Source organism: Leucoraja erinacea, chromosome 31 (genome assembly GCF_028641065.1).
Source record: "Leucoraja erinacea ecotype New England chromosome 31, Leri_hhj_1, whole genome shotgun sequence".
NCBI lineage: Eukaryota > Metazoa > Chordata > Chondrichthyes > Rajiformes > Rajidae > Leucoraja > Leucoraja erinaceus.
The window spans coordinates 16421056-16436569 of NC_073407.1; the positions used below are offsets into that span (position 1 = coordinate 16421056).

The following is a 15514-nucleotide window of genomic DNA, read 5'->3' on the forward strand; positions in this document are numbered from 1 at the left end:
GAAGTATGGAAAATGGTGGACCTCAGCAGATCAGGCAGCATCTGTGGAAAAAACAGTTAACATTGAGTCTGCAATCCTTTGTAATCACATTTTCCTTTCCACAGATGCAGCCTGACCCTGTTAAGTTTTTCCAGAATTTTCTGTTTGTGACTCAAATTTTCAGCATCTGCAGTTCCCTTTTTTTAAAATTCTTCTGAAGAAAAACAGGTAACACAAATAGTATGGAAAAACATGTTTCCTCCCTAATTTTTTTTTTTTTTTTAAACAAATTCTTCCATATAACATACATATCTATTAACCAAAGTGAATGTATTTCTTTTTTTTCCCTTCTACTTAAATAAATGTAAATAAATTTAAGGCATTTCTCAAGTGCCATTCTACTTGTTCCCGATTTGTATTCCCTTTATTCCATTAAATGTGGACACGGTAACAACAAACCAGCAACAGAATCTATAAATCTATTTAAAAATATCTATTTAAATATGTATTATCCATTAAGTTACTCAATGCTACAAGTCAATAACTGCATGATGTTGCACTTCAAGTTAGGACAGGATGTCTATATAAGCAGCTACGATCAATGTACTAGGCTCAAGTTTAGGTTTATTATTCTCATGTGAATGGAAGTACGGTGAAAAGCTTTGTTTTGCATGCGATCCAATCAAGCAATCACGCCCAACTCAACTTTAATAGGTAGAACGAGGAGAAAGATGCAGAGGACAGATTATAGTTATGTAAATATTAGAGACTCACGGTGAAAACTTTCAGTGCTCCAATGTGGATTTCTGGGAAGGGTTGCATACTCAGACTGCGGAATGTTTCCATCGGGTGGTTGTGCAGGGCGTGGAACCAGGATTCAGTCATTCCTAAAAGATCTTCGGTTTGCTGATCGATCTGTGAAGTGGATGGAAAAGTAAAACAGCAATGGCCTAAGAAAGTCGCGCAGACGGATACAGACAAACCATCAAAATGTACCCAATGATTCTCTGAAAACTCATCTCAGAGATAGTGGAATATAAATACAGTGAAACTACAGAAGAAAAATCACTACAATGTATAAAACACCTTGCAAATGTCTTCAGGATTTATGTTTCAGCACTCAAAAAATCTCACAAAATCATGCTACCAGCCTAATAAAGATCACAATTGTACTGCAACTTTACATTTTGATCAATTATACCTTCCTGTAGAAATTTCGGACAATGTGAATTCAACACACTTTCTACTTTCAACTTTCATTTTTTAAATGGAATGAAGTATAAGAGCAGATGCACTATTCCCATTATGACTTGGAGTCATTCAGCATGGAAACTGCTGTTCACCCAACCCATCCATGCTGACTAAGATGCCTCATGTGGCACTGTGGCACAGTGGTAGAGTTGCCTCCTTACAGCACTCGCAGCGCCAGAGCCCCGGGTTCGTTCCCGACAACAGGTGCTGTCTGTACAGAGTTTCTTCAGTCTCCCTGTGATCTGTGTGGGTTTTCTCTGAGATCTTCAGTTTTCTCCCACACTCCAAAGGCGTACAGGTATGTAGGTAAATTGGCTTGGAAAATGTAAACATTGTCCCATGTGTGTAGGATAGTGTTGATGCACTGGTTGGTGCGGACCCGGTGGGCCAAAAGGCCTGTTTCCACACTGTATTTCTAAACTAAACTCATTGCCAAAGTTTAAATGGGGAAACTTGCTTTCCGCCCATCTTCTTCCTTTACATTCAGCAACATGGGTGGCATGATGGCGTAGTGGTAGAGCTACTGCCCAAAGGGCCTGTCCCACTTAGACTATTTTTTAGGCGACTACATGTGACTAGGCTGACAGAACATGGTCGTCGAGGTGTCACCTGTATGGTCGCGAGTAGTCGCCTCAGTCGCCCAAAGAATCGTAGCGTTTTTCCGGTTGCCGCTGGATTTTCAACATATTGAAAAAATTTCGGAGAGTTTTTCGGTGACCTGCAACGACCATGACAGTCCCCGGAACTCGCCTAAAAATAGCCTAAGTGGGGCAGACTATGGGTGCTTGTCTGTACAGAGTTTGTATGTTCTCCCCCTGACCCGTGTGGGTTTTCTCCGAGATGTTCAGTTTCCTACCACACTCCAAAGGCATACAGGTTTGTTTGTAGGTTAATCGGCTTGGTATAAATGTAAAATTGTCCCTAGTGTGATCAGGGTAGTGTTACTGTGCAGGTATCGCTGGTCGGTGTGGACTCGGTGGGTCGAAATGCCTGTTTCCGCGCTGTATGTCTAAACTAAACACATTGTGTGGGAAAGAACTGCAGATGCTTTTTAAGTTGAAGGTAGACACAAAATGCTGGAGTAACTCAACGAGCCAGGCAGCATCTCTGGAAAGAGAAGTAAGGGGCGACGTTTCGGGTCGAGACCCTTCAATCCGTCTGAAGAACTCCAGAGATGCTGCCTCTCCCACTGAGTTACTCCAGCATTTTGTGTCTACCTTAAACTAAACACATTTTCTGGGTACTCACCGGCAAGGAATGGAGACAAGCAATGGTTTCAAGGCAACGAATGCGTAGATCTGTGGAAGCATTACACGAAATAGAACCCAGCCTTCTCAAAACATCTTGGAATGCAGTACCTTGTACAATGGAACAACTGAACTTTAATTCCACATTTTAGCACTAAGTTCAAGGACATTTTTTGAAATATTGCAATACACAAGACAGACTGAAGTTGCAATTTAAATAATTGGTATTATATTTTTCTGCACAGTGTGAAGAATGTGTGCCACCAACAAATTCCCATGCATTTTAATGCGACCTGTGCAGTGAAATTGGAAGCATCAAGCCCAAGATGAACAAATAACCACTTATGCTGCTGATAAGCACATTGGAAGTTAATGAGATACTGTGAGTTTCACCTATCCAACTGACATGAAAACCAATATGAAATATGAAAACCAATATGTCTTGAACACTGAAGGCAGATTTGTTAAATGATCACAGCAGAGATACAAGGAACTGCAGATGCTGAAGCCTTGAGTAGAACAAAGTCAGCGGGCCAGGCAGCATCTCTCTCTGGAGGCAAGGGACAGGCTTTTCGCCTTTCTCTCTCCTATTACAATCAGTTAGAAGAAGGGTCCCCACCCAAAACATCACCCATCCATTCCCCCAGAGGTACTGCCTGACCCACCAAGTTACTGCAGTTCTTTGTGTTTTAAATATGGCCATAAATTTTTATTTCCAATCTCCCAATCACTGACAACTTGAAACTCTCCAAGATCTTTGAGCTCCTTAATTTTGCCATTCCTTTGCAAATCCATTGTCCACAGATTCTATTGGTATAAGAAACAACAGATGCAAAAGGGGCATGGGCTGCATGCAAGGCCGAGCCAGCCAGAGTTAAAGGATATACTAAATAGAATTACAGGAAATGGTAACTGCTAGTAAGAACAAACAAATGCATTTAATTAGACACAAAATGCTGGAGTAATTCAGCGGGACAGACAGCAGACTGAAGGTTTCGACCCGAAAAGTCATCCAGTCCTTCTCTCCGGACTGTCCCACTGAGTTGCTCCAGCATTTTGTGTCCATCTTCAGTTTAAACCAGCATCTGCCGTTCCTTCTTACACAAACACATTTAATTAGCAGCTTGTTTACACAATACTAAACGGGCAATTCCGTTTGGGAGAACAATTGGGTAAAGTAGTTTTTCCAATATCCAACACATCAGCATCATAGCAGTGAATTGGAAGTGGGATATGAGAAATAACTACTTGTCCTGCATTTTTCATGAAGGAGGAAAAAAAAAATTGGCATGTTAACTACTTTTCATTCAATGTAGATTAAAGTAATAACATTGTCCACCTGTTTTATTTAGAACTTGTTTTCCTTCAAGACATGATCCAAGCATTCCAATGGTATCTAAGCCAACTCCAATCATGGTCTGCTCGTGTCCTTTAATCATCTCAAACACCTTTTCGATAAAGGCAGGATAACGTTCACAGATCTGTTGAGGACTGTCAACCATTGCTAAGTTTCCAAAAAATTTCACCAGATCTACATAAGGAGGCAATAAATACAAGGTCAAAGACATTAGTGCATGAAATTCTAAAAACATTAACATGTTTAGTGCTCAAATTGTAGCCATATTTCCGTTAACGGATTATTCATTGTTTTTGACGGGAGAAGTCAAGTGCAGCCTCAATATCCAACAAAATTAATTCTCTTGCACCATCTTTCATCGTTATTGAAGGCCCTGACCCATGTCCCATGGACAACTACATGAGATGTTCAAACGTGATTACTCTGTTGCGAGCCTAAACATCATCAGGCTCATTTGACGATATATTTGAACCATTCCCCATTTTTCAACAATGATCACTAAACAGCAAGCAGCAAAGGAAGGCAGGGTCACCATTCTCTACTAGTCATTAGATAAGGGGGTCGGCAACCTTGTTCTGCATAGGGGTCGGGACGCATGTCTGTGAGCGGATGGCGGGCCGCATCTATCACGTGTGCACATGGATCCCGACCCATCCCGCCCCAGATGGCAGGCATCAAATCACGTGTTCATGGAAGACAAAAATGCTGGAGCATCTGCAGTTCTTTCTTAAACGTGTTCACAGAAGGTGCGCGGCTTTGCGCGGGCCGGATGATTACGGGGAAAAAAATCCGTCTGCGGGCCGGATGATTTTAGGTTACGGACCGCATTCGGCCCGGGGTCCGTAAGTTGCCGACCTCTGCATTAGATGCTGCTGGGAAAGCCCTTGAATTCGGAACCATCAAATTTTCAAAGACATGAAGAACTTCAAATGCTGGGATCTTGTCTAGAATACAGTGCTGGAGGAACTCAATAGGTCAGATAGCACCTCTAGAGAATAGGAATAGATGTCTTTTCATGTTGGAATCCTTCTTCAGACTTTAAATACATCAGTGATTCAGTGATATTTGTAGTGGTTAAGATTTAAGATTATTTTTAATACCTTGATTAAAATTAAAGGTATCGATTTATAGCTAAAAATTAACTAACTACTAAACTCATTTGAACAGTATTATTAATGTGCCTCCCAAAACTGCCAAGGAGCATAATCAGGTAAAAGAATGATGTTGGGGTAAAATTAAATGTTAATTTTAGAGAGAGAGATAAAATGTTTCATAGACGAGGTAGATTTTTAGTGAACCATATCTGTAGGGAGAGGCAGAGGAGCTACTCTGCATTGCCGTTATATACAGACATTAAAGATATCCTTTCTGCTCTAAATTTATTGTGACAAATTTCAGTTAAAACTATGTATTTCACAGATGATGAACTATAAATTTGAAACGGGTATCAATAGCTAAAAGGTATAGCTTCACACAAGGGAATGAACAATAGGCCAGAACCAGAGTAAAACAAGTCTATCCTTAGCTAGAGCAATTGAATAGTAAGTAGGACAATTTACATTGTCATAAGGAAAAGCTTGCCTGCCCATTCTTATCAGTGGCTTGACATAACATTAAATTACAAAGGAATATTCTTACTTACTTGGTAAGTAAAAGCTGGAGAAGGGATCGGAATTTGCACCAATAATCATGTTTGAGATTCTATCGATGATGCCTTGCTGAGCCAGGTACAGTCGTCCATGCTGACTTTGAGTAAGAGTGGTGAGCATCTCGATAGCAGTGGCTCTAAAAGTGAATGAAAATACCTGTAACTCATTTCATCAATTATAGCAACATTATACACATCATCCTAATGATGCGAAATTTTAATCCCATTTATCAAAAGAAGATTCAATCGCAAGCCACATGAGGTATTAGGAAAATATAACATTCTGGTCAAAAGGATGGGATTTAAAGGATCACTCAAAGGCGGAAAAGTATTACAAAATTATGGACTGTAAAAAAAATCAAAATCAAAATTTTAAAGTTATTTAAAAAATATAGGCATGTACTAGCTGAACATTGTAAAACAACTCCAAGACCCAGAAATTAAACTACATCAAGGAGATATTTTTGTGATTTCCGACCCGATTATAGACAATTTGCAAATATTCCAAGCAGTAAGCTTGGATGGCAACAGACAAACCTTCACATAATGCCCATTTTTCCTCTTCCACTTGTGAACCAACTCTAAGCAGTTAGGTGGATAATTTAATTCTCATCATGATCTATCAATGTCCAATAATACTCTACAAGGAGACAAAGCTCAACTGTAGCTGAACATTTGTGTTGCCCCAACCATTTTAGCATGGCTACAGTTTAGTTTAAATTTAGTTTAAAATACAGCATAGAAACAGGCCCTTCAACCTACCAAGTCCACAGCGACCATTTGATCATCCGTTTACACCAGTTATCCCACTTTCTAATCCATTCCCTCCACGCTAGCAGCGAATTACAGAGGCCAATTAACCTACACACCTGCATAACTTTGGGATGTGGGAGGAAACCGGAGCGCCCAGAGGAAACCTATGTGGTCACAGGGAGAACATGCAAAATTCACACAACACCCAAGATCACGATCAAACCCAGGTCTCTGGCACTGAGAGGCAGCAGTTCTTCCAGCTATGCCTTTTGCCCACTCCCTGCTAGGTCAAAATTTGAAAGTGAACCAAGACAACCAGAGATAAAAACTCATGGTTATATTCAGCAAACAGACGCCTCCTGAATTTGCTATTTATCGACTGAGCAAAACAACAGAGCAAGACTACTGACGGGGGGAGAAGCCTTCTCACCTGATGAGAACGTCGTCCCCTGCAAGTTCACCAAGCAGCCGAGTTATAAAACTACCGTTAACACAATACTCCAGCGAAGCAGGCGACATAACCGCGATCCCCAGCACTAACTGCAAGACAATAATGTAATCAAGCTTAATGCTCCAGTCAGATTGATGCACGACAGTCACATTATTTTACATTAACAAATTGGATTTTATTCATTTCATTTCTGAAATCAACACATCAGGAACAAAATGAGCATGGTCAGCTGGCTAACTGGATGATGATCACGCTGCCTTTCTTAAAATTATATAAAATAATTCCCACTTAAAGAAATCAAACTACTGTAGATGGTTTGCTCGATCTGGCCATTCCCTTATGCTACCACTGACAACTGCATGCATGAGGACAAAGGGAATCGCACAAGAAAAATGAAAAACGATTCTATCTAGAGTACAAGAAACGTCATAAACAGGTCCAAACTGAATACCCGGGTTGTCCCTCCCATTTAACAAGACTACTGTTTAGGTTACGTTTAGCTTAAAGATACAGCGTAGAAACAGTAGCAATCATAGACCAAGATAACAAACTTGTACTCAGTGGGGTGACCAAAGGGGCATAGAAAAACATTCTGTCACAAACAAAGTTAACAATCAAAAAAATGTTGATGGTGCAATGAAATACAAGGTCATGTGTGATTTCTTCTCAAGGGTCATCAGCATCTACTTTAGTTTTAATATGAAAGAGAGAAAGTTTACAAAAGTAATATTTTTTATCTCCACTAATCTCTGGTGTTGGCCTGTCGTTAACGATGATGGTGGGTTGTGCATTCTCAATTCTGGTGAGTTCTGACATGGCTCACGAGTCAGGGAAGAGAGCTGCACAAAAACCTGTGAGCGAATGAGTTTAAGGTGGAGAAGCTGTTGCAATGTAACAACCCCACCCTCTCGACCGCAGATGTCATAATCTAGTGGTATGAAAAATCGTCACTGCTCGGGACTTCTTGGCTGCAGTGGATGGCCATGTCGTTTTTAGTGCTCTGACTAGCCCTTCGCATTCCACAGTGTGTTGCTGCGTTGCCTTTCCAGCCATTGGTTCATAAAGATCTCTTCCGCCTGGTCCGCCAAAGCAGACTTTCCATGAAGGATGAGCATGTCCCACAGGTTGAACTGGACTACATGGCACCAGTTGCAAGGCTAATGCCTTGACCTAATCTCTACTGAGATGATAAAATATTGCACGAGTGATTTTCTGACTATGCTTAAATTTTAATTATTTCCATTATTTTTACGGTTCATTTAGAACACTATTCCAGCTTTACCTTCTTTACTATTTACAATTTTATTTTTTAAAAAAGTCCATCCTTACTCTTTCCTAACAGTGCAACCAACATTCAAGGGAAACGTAAATCCATCTGGAAGTCAAAACAGACAAATGATTCAAATGATCAGAGTTGTTTACATCTACCTTCACCCAATGGCTAAAATGGGATCCCAATGTGTGGCCCACTCTTCACTAGGGAGTGCTGAAAACTCTAAATGCTGAATGAACTGAGAAAAATACCTGAAGAACATGCATTTTTAATTAATTAAATATAACCATGGCAAATTAAAGTTTATAAAACAAACACATTCAAGAGTCTTGATTTGATTCCTCAATTTCATTTAGAAGGAAATTCTTGGTGGTCAACTTTAACAAAAATACTGTACCTCATAGACTCTGTATCGTACTACATCATTGATGCCCATTACATCTTTTAAATCCTGTAATGTGCTGGTTGTAAATAATGCATCAAGTCCCGCCTTATTCTGGGCAATTCTCGAAAGGGATTTGATTGCCTGAAAATTTAATAAGAAACATCAATAATTATCTTATGACTGTTTATGCTTTGGTTGAAGTAAATATCAACGGTGGCAAGAAAGACTATCCATGTGAAGCAAGATAGATTTATATGGTTGCGCATTATGTCCCATTTTAGTAAGTGTCATATCAACAGCATCACATATATGATTTGAAATTAAAAATGCATCTCATCACATTGTATACCACTGATGGAAATGTTTGATCTCACAGCTCTGAGGATGTTAGCAATTATCTCACTAAAGGTAATCTTACCTCATTTGCAACAGATATTCTCTCGCCACCAATACAATGGATCATCTCTTTAAGCAACTCAAGAGAACCAAGAACCAACACAACCGCATCTATGCTCTCAGCAATCCGTCCAATCTGGAAAAAATTACATTTAATGTGAGAGTCCAAAGCAAAGGTATCATTAGCTTCCCACTATTTAAACCACATAACAGTTGTACATAATACTAACACTCTGTGAATGCCCCCAAAAATTGCCTTCTATGTTTTAAATCTTACCTCATTTGCAACAGAAGATAGACCAAAAAGCTGGAGTAACTCGGCGGGACGGGCAGCATCTCTGGAGAGAAGGAATGAGTGACGTTTCAGGTCTGAAGAACGGTCCCGACCTGAAACCTCACAAATTCCATCTCTCCAGAGATGCTGCCTGTCCCGCTGAGTTACTCCAGCTTTTTGTATCTATAATCAGTAACTTGAGGTCACTACTCTCAGATCTCTATACTCCTTCAATTCTATCATTGACCATCCCTGACTTAAATCATTCCATCATTGGGGGGCAGCTATTTTAGTTGTTTTGGCTACAAGGTCTAGAATTAGTTCCCCAAATCTCTCCAGTTCTCTCTCTTCCTTTAAAAAGTATTTGTTAAAACCTATCCTGAGAGCTTTTGATCATTTGTTGTTACATCTCTTGCAGTTGGGTGTCAAGTCCCTGAAACATGTTTATGTGGGTCGGAAAACTCTGCTACATTAAAGATGCGTTCAGAACGCGGACCTTGATGGTTGAAGACTTTACCCACTGGATTAGTTCTGCTAATTTGCAAAAGCTCAACCTCGTTTTGCTTTAAATGTTAATGAAACCAAGGTAACGTTCAAGACGTTGCCTAATCTTTTGACTGAGGTAATGCCAAGAACAAATTATCAAATGCAACTGTGGACAGAGCAAAGCACATTTCCGAAGAAATACCCATCTTACTTGTGTCAGTGCCAAGACTTTAACATGGTCATCAGAATGCTGCAGTCCCTTCTGCAGTTCCAGCTTGTAAGTTTGAGCCAGGTAGATTGGTTCCAAAGCCTGCAGAAGTCGCTCGAGAATGTCCACACATACATCAATTTGTTCCCTGAACAAAGAGGTACAATTGGATATAGACAAAATAGAATAGAATCGATATGGTGCACGTGAAGATAGGAGATTTGTTTACTTTGGCATCACATTCAGTGTAGACATCATGGGCCAGAGTATCTGTTCCTGTGCTGCAGTCTATCTTGTTCGGAAAGGCTATTTTAAAAAATAAATCTCAAATCCACCCAACCAATTGGAACTCAGTGGGCCAGGCAGCATCTGGGGACGGAATGGATAGGTGACGTTTCTTCAGACTGATCCATTTCTTCCACAAATAATGCCTGACCCACTGAGTTCCTCCAAACGTTGCATTTTGCTCAAGATACAAGAATCTGCAGTTGTTTGTGTCAGCCAATTGTAGGTTTTCCTGCTTATATACATTGACAGGAAGCCACTTCTGAGTAATGTTTTACTATACATTTAGCATGCTGGGATGAAACATTGACCAGCACGGATGAAACAAAGTCAGAACTCTGCAGCAAGATCGCTGACTACAACCACTTCACCAAAGGCCACTTGCACAAGGGTGCAAAGAAGAACAGGAAAATGGTGGGGACATAAGGAACTATAGATGCTGGTTTACAAAAAAATAAAATAAATAAATGCTGCAGGGCAAGTTTTTTTTCTAAAGAGAAGGTGGTGAGTGTCTGGAACACACTGCCAAGTTGGGGTTGGAGGCAGATACGATTGTGACGTATAAGCATATGGACATGAAGGAAATGGAGGATTATGAATGATGTGCAGGTAGATAAGAATTGGTCTTGGCATCATGTTTGGCAGAAATCATTAACGGAAAATCGCTGAAAGACCCCGTCGCAAAAGGTATTATTAGTTTTTATGGCCTTGTATAATAGTTACAGTAGTTTAAAAATCACTCTCTCAACCCGCAATCTCTCGCAGCCCCAGGGTTTTATAAAGCAAACAATTAAAGGTATGTACCTTATTTTTACATTAAAAGGGGCTTCTTAAGAACCCTGTATATAAAGTTTTCTATAGCGAGTAACTCATTTTGGGCTCTTTATATCCCGCAGTATTTGTCTGGGCATTTGAGGGCACAAATCCAGCGCAATGTGAACGTTCTAAACCAGCGCGTTCACAGGAACCCACTAGAAAGCTCATTTAAATTGACTTTAATTTACAGCAAATGAACACTAAATTCCTTCCATTTGGCCTATAAATTGATGTAAATGAGATTTAAAAATCATGTTTTATTGTGAATTATTTGTGAATATTATTTGGACACTTAGGCTATTTAAAAATGTTAATCATTTATTAAGAAATGGATAGATGATTAGACTAGTAATTGAAGTTTGAAATTAGCTACAATTGGGTAACTAACTAATTATATGCTTTAATTTCAGGTCATCCAAGTAAGATTATTTTATATTTGTTTCAGAATGCTTCAATCTATGATAACTGAAAAATTCATTCAGTTCTCTTAATTTTTAAGAAGGTTATGGGCTTTTGACTGTCCATGATCACAGCTTTTTTGTTATGTCCATAGAAAATCAATAGGGAACAAGATGCTAATTTCCGAGTATGAAAATGGCCATAACTTTTTTATTACTTGAGATATGAAAGTGAATTAGGTGTCAAATTAAACTTATTGTTATGCTTTATCTGATGGGATAAATTGCAGACTTGATTTTTTAAATCTCAAAATTTTGTAACATTGCTAATATATATAGGTATGTTACAAAGCCTACCTGAATCGTGGCTGAGAATCTGTCCCAGCCCCGTGTGCGCGATTTTTGCACGGTTTAGAGGGGGCGGGTTTAGAACGCGATTTTTACTAGGCTGTTGCAATCGAAAATTTTCAGCCTAGTAAATCATTAACGGAAAATCGCTGAAAGACCCCGTCGCAAAAGGTATTATTAGTTTTTATGGCCTTGTAAAATAGTTATAGTAGTTTAAAAACCACTCTCTAAACCCGTGACCTCTCGCAGCCCCAGAGTTTTATAAAGCAAACAATTAAAGGTATGTACCTCATTTTTACATTAAAAGGGGCTTCTTAAGAACCCTGTATATAAAGTTTTCTATAGCGAGTAGCTCATTTTGGGCTCTTTATATCCCGCAGTATTTTTCTGGGCATTTGAGGGCACAAATCCACTTCCCTCAGCACGTTCTAAACCAGCGCGTTCACAGGAACCCACTAGAAAGCTGATTTAAAATGACTTTAATTTACAGCAATTGAACACTAAATTCCTTCCATTTGGCCTATAAATTGATGTAAATGAGATTTAAAAATCATGTTTTATTGTGAATTATTTGAGAATATTATTTGGACACTTAGGCTATTTAAAAATGTTAATCATTTATTAAGAAATGGATAGATGTTTAGACTAGTAATTGAAGTTTGAAATTAGCTACAATTGGGTAACTAACTAATTATATGCTTTAATTTCAGGTCATCCAAGTAAGATTATTTTATATTTGTTTCAGAATGCTTCAATCTATGATAACTGAAAAATTCATTCAGTTCTCTTAATTTTTAAGAAGGTTATGGGCTTTTGACTGTCCATGATCACAGCTTTTTTGTTATGTCCATAGAAAATCAATAGGGAACAAGATGCTAATTTCCGAGTATGAAAATGGCCATACCTTTTTTATTACTTGAGATATGAAAGTGAATTAGGTGTCAAATTAAACTTATTGTTATGCTTTATCTGATGGGATAAATTGCAGACTTGATTTTTTAAATCTCAAAATTTTGTAACATTGCTAATATATATATTTCTGACGAAGGACATTATTGCCATAGAGGGAGTGCAGAGAAGGTTCACCAGACTGATTCCTAGGATGTCAGGGCTGTCTTATGAAGAAAGACTGAATAGACTTGGTTTATACTCTCTAGAATTTAGGAGATTGAGAGGGGATCTTATAGAAACTTACAAAATTCTTCAGGGGTTGGACAGGCTAGATGCAGGAAGATTGTTCCCGATGTTGGGGGAGTCCAGGACAAGGGGTCACAGCTTAAGGATAAAGGGGAAATCCTTTAAAACCGAGATGAGGAGAACTTTTTTTCACACAGAGAGTGGTGAATCTCTGGAACTCTCTGCCACAGAGGGTAGTTGAGGCCAGTTCATTGGCTATATTTAAGAGGGAGTTAGATGTGGCCCTTGTGGCTAAGGGGATCAGGGGGTATGGAGAGAAGGCAGGTACGGGATACTGAGTTGGATGATCAGCCATGATCATATTGAATGGCGGTGCAGGCTCGAAGGGCCGAATGGCCTCTACTCCTGCACCTATATTTCTATGCAGGCTATATATTGCACACACTAAAAACACAAAAAACAATGCTTCTCGCAACTCGCCTGTCATCGGTCTCCAGCAGGTTGAACAACACCCCAAAGCGCAGGCCCGTCGCCACTTCCCTCAGCGCGTTCAGAGGCACCGTATTGACGGCAGTCTTCAGGCTGTGCAGCTCGACCAGCGGCTCGTCCAGCTCGGCGATCTCCCGCAACAACTCGCTCACGGACGCCGCCATCTTGCCTTGCCCCTGGCGATGACGCGGCCCTCAAGTCGCGGAGGATCTCGCGATAGTTGAGACAAAGGCCTGGAACATCCACCCTGGAACATGACTGCTGCGGCCCGTTGCCCCGGCAACCGTGCAAACTCCAAACTGGTCTCCTCTCAACCCTTCCAAACACACTAGAAGAAGCGAAGTTTAGCTCGACTTCTTCACAGAGGTAATAGCTGAGTAGATATTTATCTTTAAAGATTGATCATTAATTAATTAATGTGTCATGATTAAGTTGACATAGTTATTGAACAAAGAGATTTTTGCCTCCACCACAGTGAGGAGGTGCTTGGAGGACTCACTGTGGTGGATGTTAATTTGTGTTTATTGTTGTTTATTATTGTATCATTGTATGTATGACTGCAGGCACAAAATTTCGTTCAGACCGTAAGGTCTGAATGACAATAAAGGAAATTCAAAAGGGGAAATGGTTTGTGTTTGTGTTTATTACCCCATCAAAGGTACCCTAACCCTAACCTAATTTCCCTCCTGGGATAGATAAAGTTATATCGTATCGTATTTACAGTGGTGGGGAAAGGAGCAGAACAAAGAGATATAAATGTAAAATAGTCACTGATAAATTCAAACTAAACTTATTTAATCTGGTGTTTATGAAGGAACTGCAGATGTTGGAAAATCGAAGGTACACAAAAAAGCTGGAGGAACTCAGCGAGTGCAGCAGCATCTATGGAGCGAAGGAAAAAGGCAACGTTTCAGGCCAAAACGTTGCCTTTTTCCTTCGCTCCATAGATGCTGCTGCACTCGCTGAGTTTCTCCACCTTATTTAATCAGGCCTTTCTTACAATCAGGGTTTGTATGGTTTAGGTTTATTATTGTCGCATGTACAGTGAAAGTTTTGCAATGCTATCCAATCATGCATACCTTGTTATATGTCTCTATGTTATTGAATGTAACTTGTTTTCTTTAATGTTGTTCATTCCATTTAATTCAGAAGCATGGACCTTCCTTTCCTGGTGCTAATTCATTTTGGATGACCACAGATCGTTCCTTTCCATAATGGGTGAGGTTCGTGTGGTACCGAGTGGAAAGGTCTACAGACAAATATTTGATGCTGAGGTAGATTCCTATCTAATTGCTATATAAATATAGCATGTCTTAATGCTGTAAAATATATTGTATATTTGTATATCTGAAATGCATTATCAGAATTGTTACTAGGACAACAAGGCCTTTACAGCTATTAATTATAAGATTGTGGAATTAAAATTACAATAATTTTAGTCACTGATTAAATTCATCCACTCTCCAATATTGCTTTGATCTTAGAGCTATGAATATTTCAATGTTTTTTACTGAAGAGGAAAGAGTGAGAAAGAGATAAATAATTATCCAGTTGTGGAAGATACCATTTGTTCTTTTTATCTTGGATGCACCAGAGACTGAAGCACCTTTGTTTTCTCTCTGTACTTGACATTTTCTGGAGACTGGGGATAAATGAAAATGCCACATATGATTTAAAAACCTAAAACTGATTTGACTTATGACTAGGCCTGATACAACAATATATCAGATTCATGAGAGAGGGTATTCAAACTGTGGGTCATCCTGGGGTGAATATATATATATATATGTGGTAAATACTTCTCTGAGCATCAAGATGAAGCCAAGTTGTCAGCCTTAGCTGTCAGCTTTAATTTAAAGTCAGTAAAGGTATTGACACCTATGATGTAATTTTTAAAAACATTATATGTTCATTTTTTGTGGAAATACTGTAGAATTGAAAGATTAGAGAAGTCAGCTTAAAAGGTTATGGAGACTCTGTAAAGTTGAGAAATTTAGTTGCAACACTCCTATATCAAGACAGTTCTCACAGGCGGAGATTTGTAGTCTTAAAAAGAATATTGCGAGGAATGGCTGAATAGAGAGCTTTAGGATTCCAATGTGTTTGATGTCGAGCTGATGTTTCCACACCCAGACAAAACCAGGATCTCAGGATCATAAATAAAATTAGGCATCAAACAAAAACCGGAAAGATTCCCTGATAATTCCTTACCCAGCACGATTAGAATGTGAACTCACTTCCTTAAGTAAATATTTCAGGAGATGCTTGATAAAAGGTGAAGATATCAGTAGGATGTGTTGATGGGTTAGAATGGAGGGAAGAGGCCTGTACTG

General features: G+C 39.4%; 2 protein-coding genes across 2 annotated transcripts in view; one reads left to right on the forward strand and one right to left on the reverse strand.

Annotated features, from left to right (window-relative positions):
- The window catches only part of psmd5 (proteasome 26S subunit, non-ATPase 5), a 15179-nt gene extending 1802 nt beyond the window's left edge, over positions 1 to 13377 (reverse strand). The window contains exons 1-9 of the mRNA XM_055660101.1: positions 13173 to 13377; positions 9712 to 9856; positions 8763 to 8876; positions 8357 to 8485; positions 6666 to 6775; positions 5477 to 5619; positions 3817 to 4008; positions 2479 to 2588; positions 754 to 894 (exon numbers count right to left, since the gene is read on the reverse strand). Of these exons, the coding sequence (XP_055516076.1) occupies positions 754 to 894; positions 2479 to 2588; positions 3817 to 4008; positions 5477 to 5619; positions 6666 to 6775; positions 8357 to 8485; positions 8763 to 8876; positions 9712 to 9856; positions 13173 to 13345 (1257 nt within the window). The 5' untranslated portion in view covers positions 13346 to 13377. The remainder of the gene's footprint in view (positions 1 to 753; positions 895 to 2478; positions 2589 to 3816; positions 4009 to 5476; positions 5620 to 6665; positions 6776 to 8356; positions 8486 to 8762; positions 8877 to 9711; positions 9857 to 13172) is intronic.
- Positions 13378 to 13395: 18 nt separating this feature from the next.
- Positions 13396 to 15514, forward strand: part of ccdc180 (coiled-coil domain containing 180) — a 77451-nt gene continuing 75332 nt past the window's right edge. Inside the window, 2 exon segments of the mRNA XM_055660103.1 lie at positions 13396 to 13547; positions 14331 to 14455. Coding sequence (XP_055516078.1) covers positions 14396 to 14455 — 60 coding nt within the window. The 5' untranslated portion in view covers positions 13396 to 13547; positions 14331 to 14395.